We start from the raw sequence: 17482 nt of genomic DNA, 5'->3' as shown, positions 1-17482 counted from the left end.
TCGAATTTCGCCTAAAGTGGCCGCTTAGAAAGTTTCTTTGGGGAAAAGATGGCTTTAGATTTGTTGGCTCCAAATGACTTTTTTCTCCAGGAATCAAAAAGAATGTCTTAATCGGACAAGTATTTGTAATTATTGATGATTCTTGAATGGTAGGGATTTTATAATTGCCTTCAAAGCCTGAATGTAAATTCACGAAACGTTTTGAATAGATGAAGTATATTTAGATCAAGTCGTTAATTTTCCATGATGAATATTTCTGAAGATACAAAAAACAATGCACGTAACAAAAATAGTACGTTTGCTATCGCTTTATTTTAGATATATTTTATATGTAAATGCGGTTATAACAGCAGACTACCATTGAAGGTACCACTTCTCTCAAACGAAATAAGAACTACGACTAAAGTGGGCGAAGAAAAATCACTTGAGAAATGATAAATGGTGCAAACTACCTGAATATAGTTAATAAAAAATTGTATTTGTTCAAACTATCCATTTATCCTGCATGCAATGAACACTTCTAGAGCTGGATAATACTCATCCTAGATGCCCCCCCCCCCATTCACAGATCTCAACTAACTCAATTGAATATTTTTGGTATGTGACAAGATAAGATGTTCGTAATACGAATTCATTTCCATCTATTACTCTTATCACCATATGGAATATCTGTAGGTTGATTTCCACTGACCGTTTCGTAAGATCGATGGCTTTGTATCAAGACTATTCTTAATTATCCAACACACGCTCCAAGGTTCAAGGTTGTCCAAAGCCCCACTATGTTAGCGAGTGAGTTGCATTGAAAGTTCACTGAAGTGTGTCGGAGGTAAACTCATTGCAGTATCGTTATCATTTGCAAACAAACATTCCCTTCCAAACATGCCTTATTATTTCAGTACTCTTAACTGCACTAGGTCTTGGACCTACCTCTGCTAATAAATTATGCCAATTATCTTCGTACAGAAGATAACACTTAATAAAAGTGGAAATTCAAAACTTGTTTTTCAGCAACATCTATATGATGCTTTATGCCAAATTATAGATCATACAATTTAACAGTTTTTGACATGCTGGCCTACAGATGTGTTTATCATATCAATATATTCCTACAGATTTCTTAACGATTTGTAACATTCCAGGATCAAAGTGAAAGACAATAAACACAAATAGAATCCCTGTTAGCTGAATTTCCTTAACTATTAAATCAGACAACCCCTGAAAATAAGGTCATTTTTTCTCTTTTGAACTTTTGTACATTTGTTGTATAAAACATCCTGAATATGTGTAAGGGGTTTCAAAAATTGGAACACAAAACTCATATGAACACGATTGTACGAGACTCAATAACACCGACAAATAGGAAGACATGTTTAGACTTGTTTATCTGTATAATAAATATGAAAGCGACTTCTTTTATTCTTACATCGAAATGATCATTAATTTTTAATTTTCTCTTAAAGCGTTTACAAATGAAATGATTTTAGAATTCGACTGACTACCGGTACAAGCTAGTACAGTTGTGTATTAGTCACAAACTTTTTCTTAATGATATAACCACAAGAAAGAACATACGAGAATATAAGAATATAAGTTACCTTCATAACTCTGTTGCTGGTATGTTCTTTCTTGTGGTTATATCAGTTTCTTTAACATCAGGGCTCCCTTCGTATATATGATATTGGTGTAGTCTTCGTTACTTGTAATTTACTGAAAATAATCGTAAAGAAAAGAAAGACACGAAAAAAACATCGTTGGAGCAGTTATTACTTTTTGTAATAACACATTTGATTTTTTTTTTGTCATTTTTACGTTTCTTTTGGTATCTATGTAAAACTTTGTAGGGAACGTATGCCAGATTTTCCACTCAGTTTTTTTTTTCTTAATGAAAAACACCACTCAGATGACGAAGAAAAAAAAACCCGCTGAAAATGTAATAAATGGTTGAATTTCATCTTGTCCCACGCCTTAGTACGACAGAATTGGTTTCGAAACGTACTTGAATAAGCAAAGCCCAAGCACTGTGGACAGAGATAAATTTCATGCGCACTTTTGGACCCGTTCCATCTGGTAGCGAAGTTCCTTTTATACATTTGGCGGAAGTCAATAAGGATGGATAATAATAATAGGTTGTTTTCCTGAACTACGTGCTACGTCGTAAAAGTATCGACCCACCCACCCCCTTGCAAAACTGTAACAGGAATAGACGTCAGGATCCGTTGCAAGATAGACAAAGAGGGCTTTCAAACTGCTCGCGCCAGAAATCTCTCAGTGCTCCCAGAGTATGAACGATCTCAACTTTTGTACACAATAACAAACGTCTATGGAACACAGAATTTGTCAATAGAACACAAGACAAGAGACTTTCCGAGTGAATATGTATGGTAGTTTTCTATTCGGCAGTATTCTTTGTCACCAACTACTTCCCCTCTCTCTCTCTCTCTCTACTGTTTTCATCAGCTATAACACAATTCTGTGAATACAGTTATTCCATTGTACTGGTTTTCCGTTTTTGTTTGTATTTCTTTCTCGAATTCCTTTTAGTGTCTACTCTTTTATTTTAGTTTTCTTTTTTTAACCAAAGTTTCTTCTGTTTGTTTATCGTACATTTTTCTATGTGTGTGTGTGTGTTTCAAGTGATCAAAAGGTCTATTGATAATGCTCTTTGGTACTTTTAAAAGAGAACTAACAATGGATATGTGAAGTCTCGAAAACAATAGAGATCGTAGATGCAGCTAAAACTAGATTTCCTGTTGTACTAGTTGATATAGGATTCGTTAGATGCATGACGTGGGTGTCATTTGAAGATCTTATCTCTTTTAGAACTGCATTTGCCATGAAAGAGATATTATGCAATTATTATAGTCAAAAAACAGAGATGCAGTTGTACTACATAAAATGTTTCATGCAGTATAAATATAAGTAGTTTATGTACACTTAATTTCTATGATTATTGTACGGTATGATGGTATATTTTACAAAAAAGAAGTTATTTGTATGTTTACATATAATTTTGAAATATTTTGATGTTATATCTGTGATAATACTCGCATGTGCTAAATGTGTATATTTGTGTTAATTTAAACTATATTTCTTTTTCTTCATGTATTCTCATTATTGAATGTGTAAAAAATAATGCGACTGACTTTTTCTCTACTTGTTAATGGGAGCAGATAAAACATACCTCAACTGTATAACGAAGATTCGTTGCAAACACATCATTTATTGAATAAAATATGGATATACTTTTTTAATTTTTATATGTGAGAATTAAAAGGGTTTCTGCTTGATTCTAACTAAATTCTAAAAGTTTCAAACAATATATGCTGAAAAATTTCTGGTATTAGATTAAACATTATTGATTACAATTATTTTTATTATGATAACTAAATAATACTAATTTAATATCATAATAATTTACATAATACATATTCTGTGGATTATAGTCCTCACGTATATTCAGAAACAATAAAATTATGCGCACTCCGAAAAGTGGGAAGAGGCTGTTTTATTTTATTAAAATATTCAACATATAACGATGATAAATAGTTACGATGTCCCTTTATCGTATCATATTACTCGAATTGCATAACGCTAAAATACTCTCATTAATACCATGGCTGTCAGTACCCGTATGCGAAGGTGTATAATGACGCCATAGATCACGTGTGTCCCCTTGGAAATAGCATTCCCGCATGGCACCAATTCCATTGCACTGTAATAAGCATAGATCTTAGCTGTGTCTTTAAGTGGGACTTTGCCACATGACTAGGGTATCACGTGATATAAGGATTCTTCTTCAAAGAAGGCAACATGTGGGACCGTCGGTGTATTTGCAAGGTTTAAACCCAAGGGAGTCATAATTTGCAGCATTAACCTACCCGGAATATTAATACAGAGCAATGTTTCAGAAATGTATGTAAGCAAGGAGGTCCCATTTAGTTGGCATCTCGCAGAGGTCGTGAACATTGCTAAGATTTATGCAATGCGTTCTGTTGCAGGCTAATGGCATTATAAATAACGTACGGCGACGCAACTACGGCTCTGCTTAATTACCTCGCGGTCTCGCGAGGTCTCCCTGGTAACAAACATTGCAAAAGTAGAGGATAAACTAACTTTTAGTGAGAGAAGCGTCAGCCACAAATTTATGTGGAGTTAGCTGATGTTAATAAGAAGGTGAGTTTCTGTAACTTGCCTTAATCCCCAGTGTTTAGTTCGGGGGCAATAATTCATCAAAAGGGCGAGCAGTTACACAACACCGAGCGACAAATATAATCCTTGCACAGAAATAAAAGCGGGATTCATTATAAGGTTTCGTGTCGGTTGCAATCATTCTTGCTGGCAAAAACTAAGCAAGAATCATTCGACTTCAGAAGAAAGATAGACTTCAGGAATCTTTCTCTCTCTCTCTCTTTCTCACTTTTAATTTCCATATCTCTACTATCACATTCTTTTGTTATATCTACTATGACATGCATCATCATCATCTTCTATCTCTCTTTCCCACTTTTTTCTTTCCTTACCTCTACTATCACATTCTTTTGTCTTCTGTTTACTATGACATTCATCTTCTTCTTTCTCTATCTTTCTTACTTTTCTTTCCATATCTCTACTGTCACATTCTCTTGTCATGTCATAGTAGAGACATGCATCTTCGTCTTGTCTCTTTTTCCCTCTTTCTATTTCCATATCTCTACTATCACATTCTTTTATTTTATCTCTACGATGACATGCATCATCAAAATCTTCTCTCTCTCTCTCTCTCTCTCTCTCTTTATTATTTTTCTTTCCATATCTCTACTATCACATTCTTTTGTTTTACGAGTATCTCTGCTGACATGCATCTTCTTCTTTCTCTCTCTTTCTTACTATACCTCTTTATTTATATATACCTCTACTTTCTTTATATACCTCTTTATATACCTCTACTGACACATTTTTTTTGTCTTATGTCTACTACTACATGCATCTTCTTTCTCTCTCTCTCTCTCTTTCTTACTTTTCTTTCCTTATCTCTACTGTCACATTCTTTTGTCTTAACTCTACTATGACATGAGCTTCTCTCTCTCTCTCTCTCTTTCCCATTTTTCTTTTCATATCTCTACTATCACGTTCTTTTGTCTTACGAGTATCTCTGCTGACATGTATCTTCTTCTTTCTCTCTCTCTCTCTCTTTCTTGCTTTTCTTTCCATATCTCTGCTGTCACATTCTTTTGTCTTACGGGTATCTCTACTGATATGCATCTTCTTCTTTCTCTCTCTCTCTCTCTCTCTTTCTTACTTTTCTTTCCTTATCTCTACTGTCACATTCTTTTGTCTTACCTCTACTATGACATGAGCTTCTCTCTCTCTCTCTTTCCCATTTTTCTTTCCATATCTCTACTATCAGATTCTTTTGTCTTATGTGTACTACATGACATTCATCATCTTCTCCTTCTTTTTTCTCTCTCTTTATTATTTTCTTTCCATATCTCTACTGACACATTCATTTGTGTTATGTCTACTGCGACATGCATCTTCTTCTTTCTTTCTCTCTCTCTCTCTCTCTCTTTCTTACTTTTCTTTCCATATCTCTGCTCTCACATTCTTTTATCTTACGAGTATCTCTGCTGACATGCATCTTCTTCTTTCTCTCTCTCTCTCTCTTTCTTACTTTTCTTTCTATACCTCTACTGACACATTCTTTTGTCTAATGTCTACTATGACATCCATCTTCTTCTTTCCCTCTTTCTCTCTCTCTCTTTATTATTTTTCTTTCCATATCTCTACTATCACATTCTACTGACATGCATCTTCTTCTTTCTCGCTCTCTTTCTTACTTTTCTTTCCATATCTCTACTGTCACATTCTTTTGTCTTATGTCTACTATATGACATTCATCATCTTCTTCTTCTTCTCTCTCTTTCCCACTTTTTTCTTTCCTTATTTCTAGTATCACATTCTTTTGTCTTATCTCTACTATGACAAGATCTTCGCTCTCTCTCTCTCTCTCTTTCTCTGAACTCTTCTTATCTATGTATCTGTTTATTATATTTCTTAAATCGAAACCTAAGTATTTTTCTTAAGATGCGAGCATTCCTAAGCTTGACATGTTTCATTCCCTTGGGAAAAGATAACTGTGCACCGGTCCGTCTCATCCACAGGCACATGTTGTGTTTTATTATTTCGCTGATGTTAAGAGAAAAGTGATGGAGTTCGTTAACGGATTGGAATCCCGTGTGAAACGAACGCTCTGACCTAATTTCTGGTATTGATCGTTCAAAGTCATTCCATTACGAGGCGCATCGATTTCTCTCGCATAACAGTCACCATTAGACAGTAGTTAAGAATAAAATCGGAAAGTTTTTGAATTTCTCATATCGATTTGTCGACAACCGAAGTCGATTTGGATAGCACCAAGTTCTTTTGTGGTATTCAGATATTGGAATGAGTAATCTCCCTTCTGACCTCAGAGCGATAGGAATTATCACTACACCGATTGAGATCTTGTGAAGTGGTTCTTGTACTAAGACATATCTACACGTGTTTTGGATATCTAAGCAGATTTACTAAATTTAAATTAATTAGCACGCTTCGAAATTGCAACCGGACAGAGGAAGCTGCAAATCGTCTTGGAGAGTCCGAAAAAAAGTATACAATACACTTTCAATTTTATTTATTTATTGTTAAAAACTCTAAATTTGCGCCAGGTGGAGCCACAAGTTAACTGTTGTGGTGTAGTTATACATTCAAAAGTGAAACCCAATGAACATGCTGAAGGTTATTTATAAACGGGGGGAAGAAGGGGGAAGGAACACGGGGGGTGTTTTGACGCATTTCGTCCCAGTTTCCACATAAGGATACCCTTCCCCTTCGTTCCCCCTCTCCCCCCCCACAAAAAATACGGCCCTAAACAAAATAATATATATATATATTATTAATAGTAACCCGGGTTTCCCAACTTATTTCCCGCGTCAAAACACACCCCCATGTTCCTTCCCCCTCTTCCTCCCACCCGTTTATAAATAACCTTCAGCAGGATCTTGGAATTGGAAGATATCATAGAACTAAAAACAAGGTATGTACAAAAAAATTTTCCACCTCTTTTATTCTGCCATAATTGCCTTCTATACTCACCCATAATGCCCTAAAAAAAAAAAAAAAAAAAAAAAAAAATATATATATATATATATATATATATCCCTTTTTTGAGTAATGTTAGCCAACGTATTAAAATAAGGGATACTCCTAAACAAAAACAGGCTATAATAGCCGTAATTATATTAATAGTGTTTAAGAGTAGTAACATGGGAATTTTCCCAGAAACTATACCCAATGAACATCTCTTAAATTAAAGAATACACAAAAATTTATATTATATTATACAGTTGAAGCTATTTCTAGGAATGTAATCCCATTTATGATACTGAGCCTATGGGAAATTAGGGTTACATCTGTTCATTTAACTACTGTTATCCAGGAATCAATTAGGTCGTAAATGCGGGTAACTAATGTATGTGTTTGTGTTATGTGTGCACACTGCTCTGACTGAATTTTATTGGCGCATGAAATTGACATAATTGGCGTTTCGCCAACCAACTAAATGCATATTTCAAGAGTTTTGTGATGAAAATGTTTTTTAAATGTATCATTATTTAAGTATTCTTTGTATACCTGCTTATTAAAATGAATGTATATTTCTTTCTTTCTCTCTCTCATTTATTTTCTTTACTTTCCATTTTCATCTTCCATTACATCCCTCAACCTTAGCGATTCTTTTTTCGAGTATGATCTGTAAATCTCTTTAATCCCACAGGGTATTATTCTCCAGTTCCACTCTTAATCCTCGGGTTACTCTTCCATAATATCTTGTTTCAACCCATCCTTATTTCGGAAGCTTTTTTTTTTTACTACTCATTGAATGTCGTCTAATCTCTTCCTGTAATTTTGTTTTTCAACGTTCTTTCTTCTCCAAATCAGTTTGATTCTTTTTCGAAACCATTTCTTCCTATTTCTTATCTTTAATATTGCGATTTCTTTATTTAGCAGGTGTAGGTTCTACTTCTCTTTGAGCAGTGAACTCTTGTGTTTTTCTCTGCGTGTCTAGTTTTATATCTCTTCTATCCTTTTCTCTTAATTCTTTTGTTATATATATATATATCCATTTTTTCCCCTTGTATATCCATTTTCTTCAATTGTTTCTTCATTTAATTATCGTTAGCGCGATCTGTTTTTTTATTTTCTGTATGTTTTGTTGGTTCTTTTTTATTTCTTTCTTAATGTTCTCTATTCTGTTTCTTTCACTTATTCTCTATTTATCTTCATTTTATATTTAAATGCTATTTTCTTTCTCTGATACTGTTCCATATTTTCTTGATTTTTCCATCGCTCTTCTGTTCTTTCTCTCTCATTTCTTAACTTTTATTTCGTTCTCATAATTTTCAACCTTATTTCATTCTTTTTCCCTTTTTCTATTTTTCATGTTTTATTTCATTCGTCTTTTACTCATATTTTTAATTTCTTTCATCCTCTCTTCAGTCTCTCATTGTCCTTTATTTTTCTATTTACTTTTTTTTCACTTTTCTTTCTTTCTTTTTTTTCTATCACGTTATCCTAATTTCTTTCTATCGCTCTTTCCGTTGTATTTTCTCTTTCTATCGCTATTTCCGTTTTATTTTTTCTTTCTCTAGCTTTATCCATCTATCTTATAATTTCGTATATTTATCATATAATTCGTTTTTCGTATACTTCTATGTCTTTCTTCTTTCTGCCACTTTACTTCGTTCTTGCAATCATTTTATCTTTCATTGTGTTCTTTCTATCTATCTATCGCTTTACCCCGTTCTTTCTTTCCTGCCCTCCCTTTCTTTGTCTTTCTTTCGTCCCTATTTCATCACCCTTCTTTCTGTCCCTCTTTCTCTCTCACTCTGCACTTTTTTTATGTATTTTTTGTTTCTGTGTGTATGTGCGTGTGTGTCCAGAACACTGTAACCGATGATGGGTGACTGAACACGAGATCGATGAGTTTTTCCTTCCTTTGGCAGACTGATGACAGTCATCGTGAACGACGCCAGAGCCCAGGAGCGTCCTCCAACGTCACCAACCCCAGCGCAGCTCACCAGCGACTGATCCGCAACTGCATCCCGGGCTTGGCAACAGTGACGAGGACTGGATGGATGCTTTCCTCAAGTCTCCCACCGTATCTGTTTGGGATTGTCGTCATCTTGCTGCCGCCTTTCTCGTCGACCACGTGCCGCTTGTCCCAGTTCACGTGCGACAACGGGAAATGCGTCGGCCTCAGCCGATTCTGCGACGGATTCGAGGATTGCTCGGACGGCAGCGACGAAGCAGTGGGATGTACAAGTGAGTGCGTTTAACTTGCTACTCTTCGCACCTTTCTTAAATCACCTGAGTGCACGCGACACTTAGCGACTCCCCCCCCCCCATCAGCGTGCGGCGATTAAGAATGCTGATGGCGACGAAGTGATCGTCTTCGTTGCAAGCTCTGGTTTCGAGCACCATCTCAGTGGAGTTGAAACAATACACCACTTTGAACTTACCGCTCGCTGAAGGGGCCGTCAATGAAAACCTAATATTTAGGAAATAAATCCCATTTGTACACTGTATTATTGCCATATGTTTAACATCCCGGCGCAAGAAGCTTGCCCAAACATTATTATTATCGTTATTAATATAACTTGAAAACATCGGTCAATAGTGAAATTTACACACTATTCATTGCTATTAAAATTAGATTTTCAGAATAGTAGCAGTAGAAAATTCTGAGCCTACGTATCGAAGATATCCTTTAGCCCAAAAGAGATGGGTCCGAATCCGGTCTGCTCGTGAAGACCTTTATAAGAGATTCTTGATCCTTCTTTATAGACAGTCTCCTACACCGTGTGTTTTTTTTCTCCCAGAATGTCGAGTTTTTAATATTACCTAACAGCAAGCTGCCAGGCAAATGCTTGCGATTCACATATAAAAATGTATAGGAAGATGATTAACCTGAGCCTCTGTGGCTCAGTTGATTTAGAGGAGTCCTTAAGTTGAGAAAGACCTGGATTCGAATTCAGTTTTGGACTTGAGAAACATTTATCTTATGTTTTCAAACAAATGGTGAGTTAGTCGGCAATTCTTTTTCGGTCCTTAAAACAGGCAAACTAGCCAGAAGAACATACGCAATATACAGTCATAGGACACTTCGGAAATGAGGATTAACCACTCTAGTCCGTCAGATTTGACTTCGAATAGCTTCAAGGTAAAGTCACAGGGGTCAGTCAGGATAGTTTAGATATTCTATGGTTTTGGAAAATGAAGAATACTGCGCTGTTTGTGGATCTTGTGATCCTGTAAATTCCGATGATGGTGATAGGCATTAGAGAATTAAGTAATATTCGTGTATAATCGCAATTAGACTTGAAAACTGCACTCTAATGGCATGTGTCGAGTTACGTTCGGGCCTAAGTGTGTACAGAGAAAACAATACAAAAAAAAAAAAAAAGAGGCGAAACAGAGAGAGATAAAGATGCAGAAAATGTGGCACAGAAAATATTCTTGCTGTTTCTGGAGTATGCAGACAGCTAAGGCCACGAGGCGATACATTATGCCCTTAAAATGCATCTTCTCCTGCCCAACTGACTTTTGAAATTGTGCTACCTCCAGATGAAACTCGCTCGCTCATCATAAGCTGAAAATCTATCACAAATGCATCTCGTGTTCTATACGGGATTTAAACTGATGTTCGTCCTTCGAACCAGTTGTGAAAAAATGTATGCTATTTTTTTTTTCATGATAATTATGAGTGAAAAAAAATAGTGATAAAACCAAAGGGAATTAGAACTGAGAAAATGAAAAGAATATATTTATAATACAGTGTTCATTGCATTAATTTTTAACTATGGTATTTAATTGTTAATGAGACAACTATTCTCTCTACCATAAAAAAACCAAATTGTCCATATATATATATATACTTTGAAAATGTGTTTTATTTCAACATTTTCCTACCTCTACATTTAGATTTAGAGTAAAGGCATTATCAATTAAATAATACAACTTACAATTATAGTCCTTATAAGGACTGGCTTAAAGGGGCGAAGCAAGAATGCTTTTCATCTTCCCCGTTATCTGTAGAGGACAGTGTAGGGATAAGGTGTTATTGAGCAATTAAAACTACAGCAGCTACAGCATTGCCATTCATTACCCTCCAAGAGTATTGGATTCACAAATCCATCCATCCCCAACCACAACTTACAATACTTTACTGACTGACTAAAATAGTTTCATTCATAAAAATAATAAAAGGGGTGTCTATTGACACTAAAGCAAAATCTCTAAAAGTTTCATAAAAATGTCTTAAAATAAGAAATAATATAAAATAATACAGATGCAAAGAAATTTATTATCTAAAATAAAAAATAAATAAAATTAATGAATATTTTCTTAAAATTGTTTTCATCCGACGGTAAAAATGTCTAGTGAATAAGCACATGTCTATTAAACAATATTTCCTGACATTTGAATGCACAGTACAGGACTATATCACTTCATTGCATATTTCAAAAATATTTAAAAGTAAACTAAAATTTATTTATGACATGAATATAATTGTTTAGAAGATTTTTCTTTATATTAACCCTATTTTTTTTTACATCTAAATTTACTGTAAACATTAGGAAAGACCAAAATCAGAAATTCTTATATAAAAACTTAAAGGGGATATTTATTAATAGATGAATAAATAGCATTGGACTTATAAATTATAAAGAAACCCAATTACTAATCCCAAACCAACCATACACCATGACATATACTGAATATCCCACATTTAAAAGTATAAATTTATTTGAAACAATCGGATTCACTCATTCTTTAGTGATACCAAAACTAACGTGCACCGATATTTTCAATGGGATTCTACTAACCATTCATCAGGTTTCTATAGCAACCGTCAACTGGGAAATCAGCGAATGAGAAATGTGGAATTTACACTTAAAGACAAACACTCTTCGAGTTTGATGACTAACATAAACATACTATTGAGATCACAGTGGCGTGCTTCAGTATTTGCAGCGAGTATTTCTTGATAGAGAAGTCCTATTGGTTTGTGTTGAATTGCATCAATAACGGAGAGATGATTGAACTCAATGGTAACTGAAAGAATGCTCTTTCTAAGACGGTTGTCGCCGCTTTCGTAATATTGCTATCATTCCCTATACGCCGAACTTTATTATCTGGCCTTGTTAGAATTTCCGAAGGGTATAGGTTAATTGTTTAATGTCTGTAATACGATCAATAGTTGTAAGCAATACACCTTCTGTCCAAAAATAAACCGAAAATAGAAGGAACTAGTGGAGTCACCTATTGTATCTTTTTGTTCTCGAAAGCAGCAACCTTCATTAGTGTTGTTTCAACTGTTTATGACATTTTGTCTCATTAGAAGCCGAGTTATAGTGCCAAGAGTGACAGCGTGTTTTCACGAACGGTCGGAAAATGAGTTTCAAACAGAGAGCTGCGATTGACTTTTGTTAAACTTGGTAAACGTTTTACTGAAACGCATCAAATGCTTCAAAAAGGTGATGAATGCTTATACCGTATTCAAGTTTACGAGTGGTTTAAGCGATTTCAAAGTAGTCGTGAGACGCTTGAGGACGACGAAAAGTCGGGCCGTCCAAAAATTGGACTGAGCGGAGCTAACACCCAAAAAGTGCGTAATTTCTTCAAAGAAAACCCGAAATCGTCCATGAGATTGATTGAAGATGAATTGAGGATTGCAAAATCAACTGTGCACAACATTTTTTGACCTAGAGTTTTGGGCCTTCTTGAATTGAATTCGCGATTTGTTCCACACAAGTTGACCGACGACCAAAAAATTTATCGAATTGAACACTGCAAGGACCTCATTAAAACCGCTCGTAAAGTCTCAAACTTCCTTGAAACGATCGTTACTGGTGACGAAACGTTGTGTTTTGAGTATGAGCCCGAAACAAAGCGCCAAGGTGCTGAGTAGAGACCACCAGAAGAGGGGCATCCGAAAACAAAAAAAAAAGTCGCTTGGAGAAGTCAAAAGTAAAGACAATTCTGATTTGTCCCTACGACTCCAAGGACATTATCCACAAAGAATTCGTTCCGCCTGGCCAAACGGTCAATGGTCAGTTTTATCTCGAAGTTTTGAAGCGATTGATAGCGAGAATTCGTTGCGTACAGCATGAATATCGTGACAACCTACCGTTCGTCAAAACATACTGTCACTCTTGGCACTATAACTCGGCTTCTGATGAAACAAATGTCATAAACAGTTGATACAACACTAATGAAGGTTACCGCTTTCGACAACAAAAAGATACAGCAGGTGGCGCACTAGTTTCTTCTATTTTCGAAAAGTTCGGTTTCCTTTTTGGACAGAGGGTGTATGTACTCGTATAATGTGTATGAAGAAAAATTGAAATTTCGTCTATATTCAGGCTAATTTTCAATTTTTTTTTAACTTTCATTTTCTTCAATACGGTGCTAGCACAATGCTTGTAAAACTTATCATTCGTGGTTTGAATGGGTGTAAAGAGAGCCTTTATGTCGTTTGTTTCCTCGTATGACCACGAGATGGCATTAGTTGTAAAAGTAAAGGAACACTGTGGAACAGTACGTAAAGGTGTGCAGTGTGATACGATTCCATCATGTTTATCGGTACCGTGTAGGCGGACATTTGTCGCCTGCTTGTACAGACAGTGTCACGTCAAAATAACAAGTTTAGATCTGATGTAATACTTTTTGCTAACGGAAGGACATGTACGCAAAGCGAGCGGTGATCCAAGGTGGGCACGTCCGCTGAAGAATTTAACTTCCTTCTTAAACAGCAGCTACAAACGCATTCAACTAAATGACATCGTCAAAGAGTTTACCATCTCACTGAATAGTGCACAACACTGTTCTAAACAATAAAAACCAACTGCTGGTTGCATACTTGGGCACAACTAAGAGATGAAAAAATAACTCTCTTCAGTAAATTATAATTTATGAAAAGTGTTTTTTTTTTATTTTCATCCAACTTTTAATTTGGGATCTAAATTATGAGGAGATTAACTGTCCTGCATAATCTCCAGTGTTGCGTGTATTCCCCGGCCGATTTGTCTGTATTACCAGAGGAAATCTCGAGACTCCGTAAGAAAAACTGCCACCTCCGTATGAGACCGGTTTATTTACCTTCAGTTAAGAAGCCTTGATAGTACTGGATTTGTACTGGACAGAGGAAAAACCCCGTCGATGTTACAATACCTTCAATACTACCGATCAGACCTTCTATAACTTTACCGCTTTGTAAAAATTAAATCTTACTTTCCCCTCTTTCAATGAGGAAATAACAAATCTCAGCAATTTGCAGTGCCAAAACAATATGGCGAAGTCATTCAAAAGATGGATCAGAGATCTCTAAATAACCGTGGAGATCACTCTTTACCACGTTTGAACAAGAAATGAAATATATTATCATCTGTTTTTATGCTGGTAGAATATACACCATCTATCAATAATTGTCCGGGTACTTTAGCGATTTACAATTGATACCGGCAGGTGAACCCTAATATCGGGTATATTCACGTTTTGGCTTTGATCACGTCTTGCACCCTTTGAAGGAGACTTTCCGCCAATATGCGGCAGACACCAGTCTTCAATCAAAGCAGCACTGAGTTCAGAGACTCAATCGTCGCTCCAGTTCGTCCCACAGTTGATCGATTGGGTTGAGGCCAGGGCAGTCGTTTAACACCCATCTCTTCATACCATTCCATAACAGCTGCAGCTTTGTGGCATGGGCATTGTCCTCTTGAAAGTAACACGGGTCCTTTCTATAAACATTCCAAAGTGTAGGCAGCACCTGATTGTCCAGAATATCAAGGTACTGAGCTGTCTTCGTGGAACCACGGACAACGACCAGTGTTTCCACTCCAAACCTGTTGATGTCCCACACCGTTACTTCTCCACCACCAAACTTCGCTGTGGGTACAACACACTGTGGTAACAAGCGTACACCAGCCTGCTTCCACACCTACCATCATACTGTAAACAGGCAAACTTTGATTCATCCGTTTGAGTACCGTTTCCACTGGTCAGTTGCCAATTCACACGCTCTTTATACCAGGCCACTGATCATCCGTGGAAACCCAGGAAATGGAGTTCTTTTCGTACACCAGTAGTGCTCACCATGGTGTTACTGGTACTCTGGAACTCATCACGGCTGGTCTGTGCCTATTGTAGCCGGCTTCTGCGTGACAACCGTTTTAACACCCTTCTGTCCCTATAGTCATTTTCGGTGCCCCCCCCCTGAGTGTTTTGCTGCAGACGTGATGCCAGAACGTCTCTATTTGTTGATCACATTGCCAACCGTTGATTTTGGATGCTCCAGTTCAGCGGCAATGGCACGTATGGACATGCCACTAATGTGACAACCCACGATGACACCTCTCTCGAAGTCACCGAGTTCACGTCGTGTTGCCAACCACCTGTATTCAACTGTTATGATGAAATACTGCTTCCTACTACTCTATACGGTAGTTTTATGCTATTAGCAAACATGGAATGTTCCATAACTTCAAATAACAGGGATGTCCGGACAATTATTGGTAGATATTCGAGTGGAAAATAAACCTGGGTTTTTATTAACGGGTATAAGAGCAGTTCCAAAACGGTAGACTGGTGTACCACAACGATCTATCTTAGGATCAATTTTATTTAGTATTTTATATCAATGACTTCTGCAAGCTTAAACTAAACAGTAATAAAAACGCTTTTGCAGAGGATACCGTCCTAATTTTCTCTACGGACATAGCCGAACAAATGCAAACCATAGTGAATGCTGATCTTTTGAGAGTAACAAATTGGTTCCAGTCAAAACTTAGTCTGAATGTCTCAAGAACGAAATATGTAAGTTGTAATTTGCGAAATACATCAAGTAAAATGAATTGCACTGCACAATTATTTTTGCATGACTGGAATTGCAAAACAAATTCAAATTGCAACTGTGCGGAAAAAGTCAATGTAATAACTTGGGATTAAAAATTGAGAGTAATTTGGAAACCGCATATCGCCGATGTCGTAAATAAAGTAAGGATTATGGTAAACAGACTCTACTATCTAAATAGATTCTTAAATTTAAATATGTTAAAAATATTATATTCTACATAGATTCAAAGTACACCACAATTTGGTGTATTAAGTTGGGGAGGAATTATCGCTCTACGCTGAAACCTCTAGTTTTGACTCAGAATTCTTAAGTAATTCAAATCTTAACTAGAAAATAGAAGGATACTGCAATGTGTAATAAATACACCATAGTGAACATACTATCCTTTAGATATTTATACGCTTATAGGGCACTGCTATTCATAAAAAACTACAACGAATACGTAAATATCAAACAATGCTTTCCTTAGTAGACATAAGAGCATAAAATATATAGTTCCTAAAGCAAATAAAGAAGCAACGCACAAACATTATACTTGTTTAGTGTAAATATTCAATACAATACTTTTTCACAATAAGAAATGAAACTAACCCAAACAAATACAAAACTCTAATCAAAAATATTTATTTGTCCACAGAAATGCGGAAACTGTATTCAAAATAATTGTGTAAATGATTGGTGTTAGCATATTTGTATTCAAAGATCTAGTCTTATGTGTAAAACGTAAAATTTAAATGCTATTTACCTACTTTGTTTTATTTTGTTCGAAAACCTAATTAAGGTAACGCGACTTTTTCTGTACATATTACCATGTCTCCTGTGATGTATACTATGTATAATATATAGATGTACATATGTGTATATAATGATGGTGCATTACATAACTTTTTGTAACTTTATACATATCGTAACATTTGTACTATAACAGGAAATTTAGAATAAATTAAAAGTAAAAGAATATGGAAGACGAACAATAAGTATTTCAAATAACACCAAATGAATTATTTTTATAAACACACATAAATTGGTTGAACTTCTAAGATAATTTCAATTTCTTCAACGATAGAGGAATCAAAGAAATACCAGTTTTACTCAGTTCTTAAAACTAATTATTTTAAATGTTACATCAGGAAGAGGTTTTATTATTATTTATTTTTTATAGCCCTATTACATGCGTTTTTTTGCTAATCCGTTTTAGCTAATCCATTAAAAGTAATATAAATAGCGCTATTCCCCATCGACGTTTTAATTATTCATTCATGTTATTATTTTACAATATTAACATTTAAATTGCATGCAAAGAAGACAAAGAAAAAAAACAGAATTTTCATTTGAAAGTTTAATATTAACGACAGATGACTTTCTAAATAAGAACTGTATATAACTAACGGTTGTCATAAGAACGAATTAACATGATAAAGAGATTCATGTTTAAAATTGCTATTATTAAAGTAGACATCTGCGGTAAAGTATTTTGCTAAATATGATAGAAAGATCCGCAAGCCTAATTATCAGATTCCATTTATTCTATATGAATAAATTTGAATACAA

The 17482-nt window shown here is 35.4% G+C and overlaps 1 protein-coding gene across 1 annotated transcript in view; it reads left to right on the top strand.

Moving 5' to 3' along the window:
- LOC150097231 (uncharacterized) overlaps positions 1-17482 on the top strand; it is an 82525-nt gene that overhangs the window by 40681 nt on the left and 24362 nt on the right. The window contains exon 2 of the mRNA XM_090407625.1: positions 9021-9339. Within this exon, the coding sequence (XP_090263751.1) occupies positions 9153-9339 (187 nt within the window). The 5' untranslated portion in view covers positions 9021-9152. The remainder of the gene's footprint in view (positions 1-9020; positions 9340-17482) is intronic.

Source organism: Typopeltis vanoorti, chromosome 17 (assembly GCF_054136105.1).
Source record: "Typopeltis vanoorti isolate ZY-2024b chromosome 17, IOZ_Tvanoo_1.0, whole genome shotgun sequence".
Taxonomy (NCBI): domain Eukaryota; kingdom Metazoa; phylum Arthropoda; class Arachnida; order Uropygi; family Thelyphonidae; genus Typopeltis; species Typopeltis vanoorti.
Note: the sequence above shows the minus strand (reverse complement) of the source record. Positions and strands in the feature narration are given on the sequence as shown.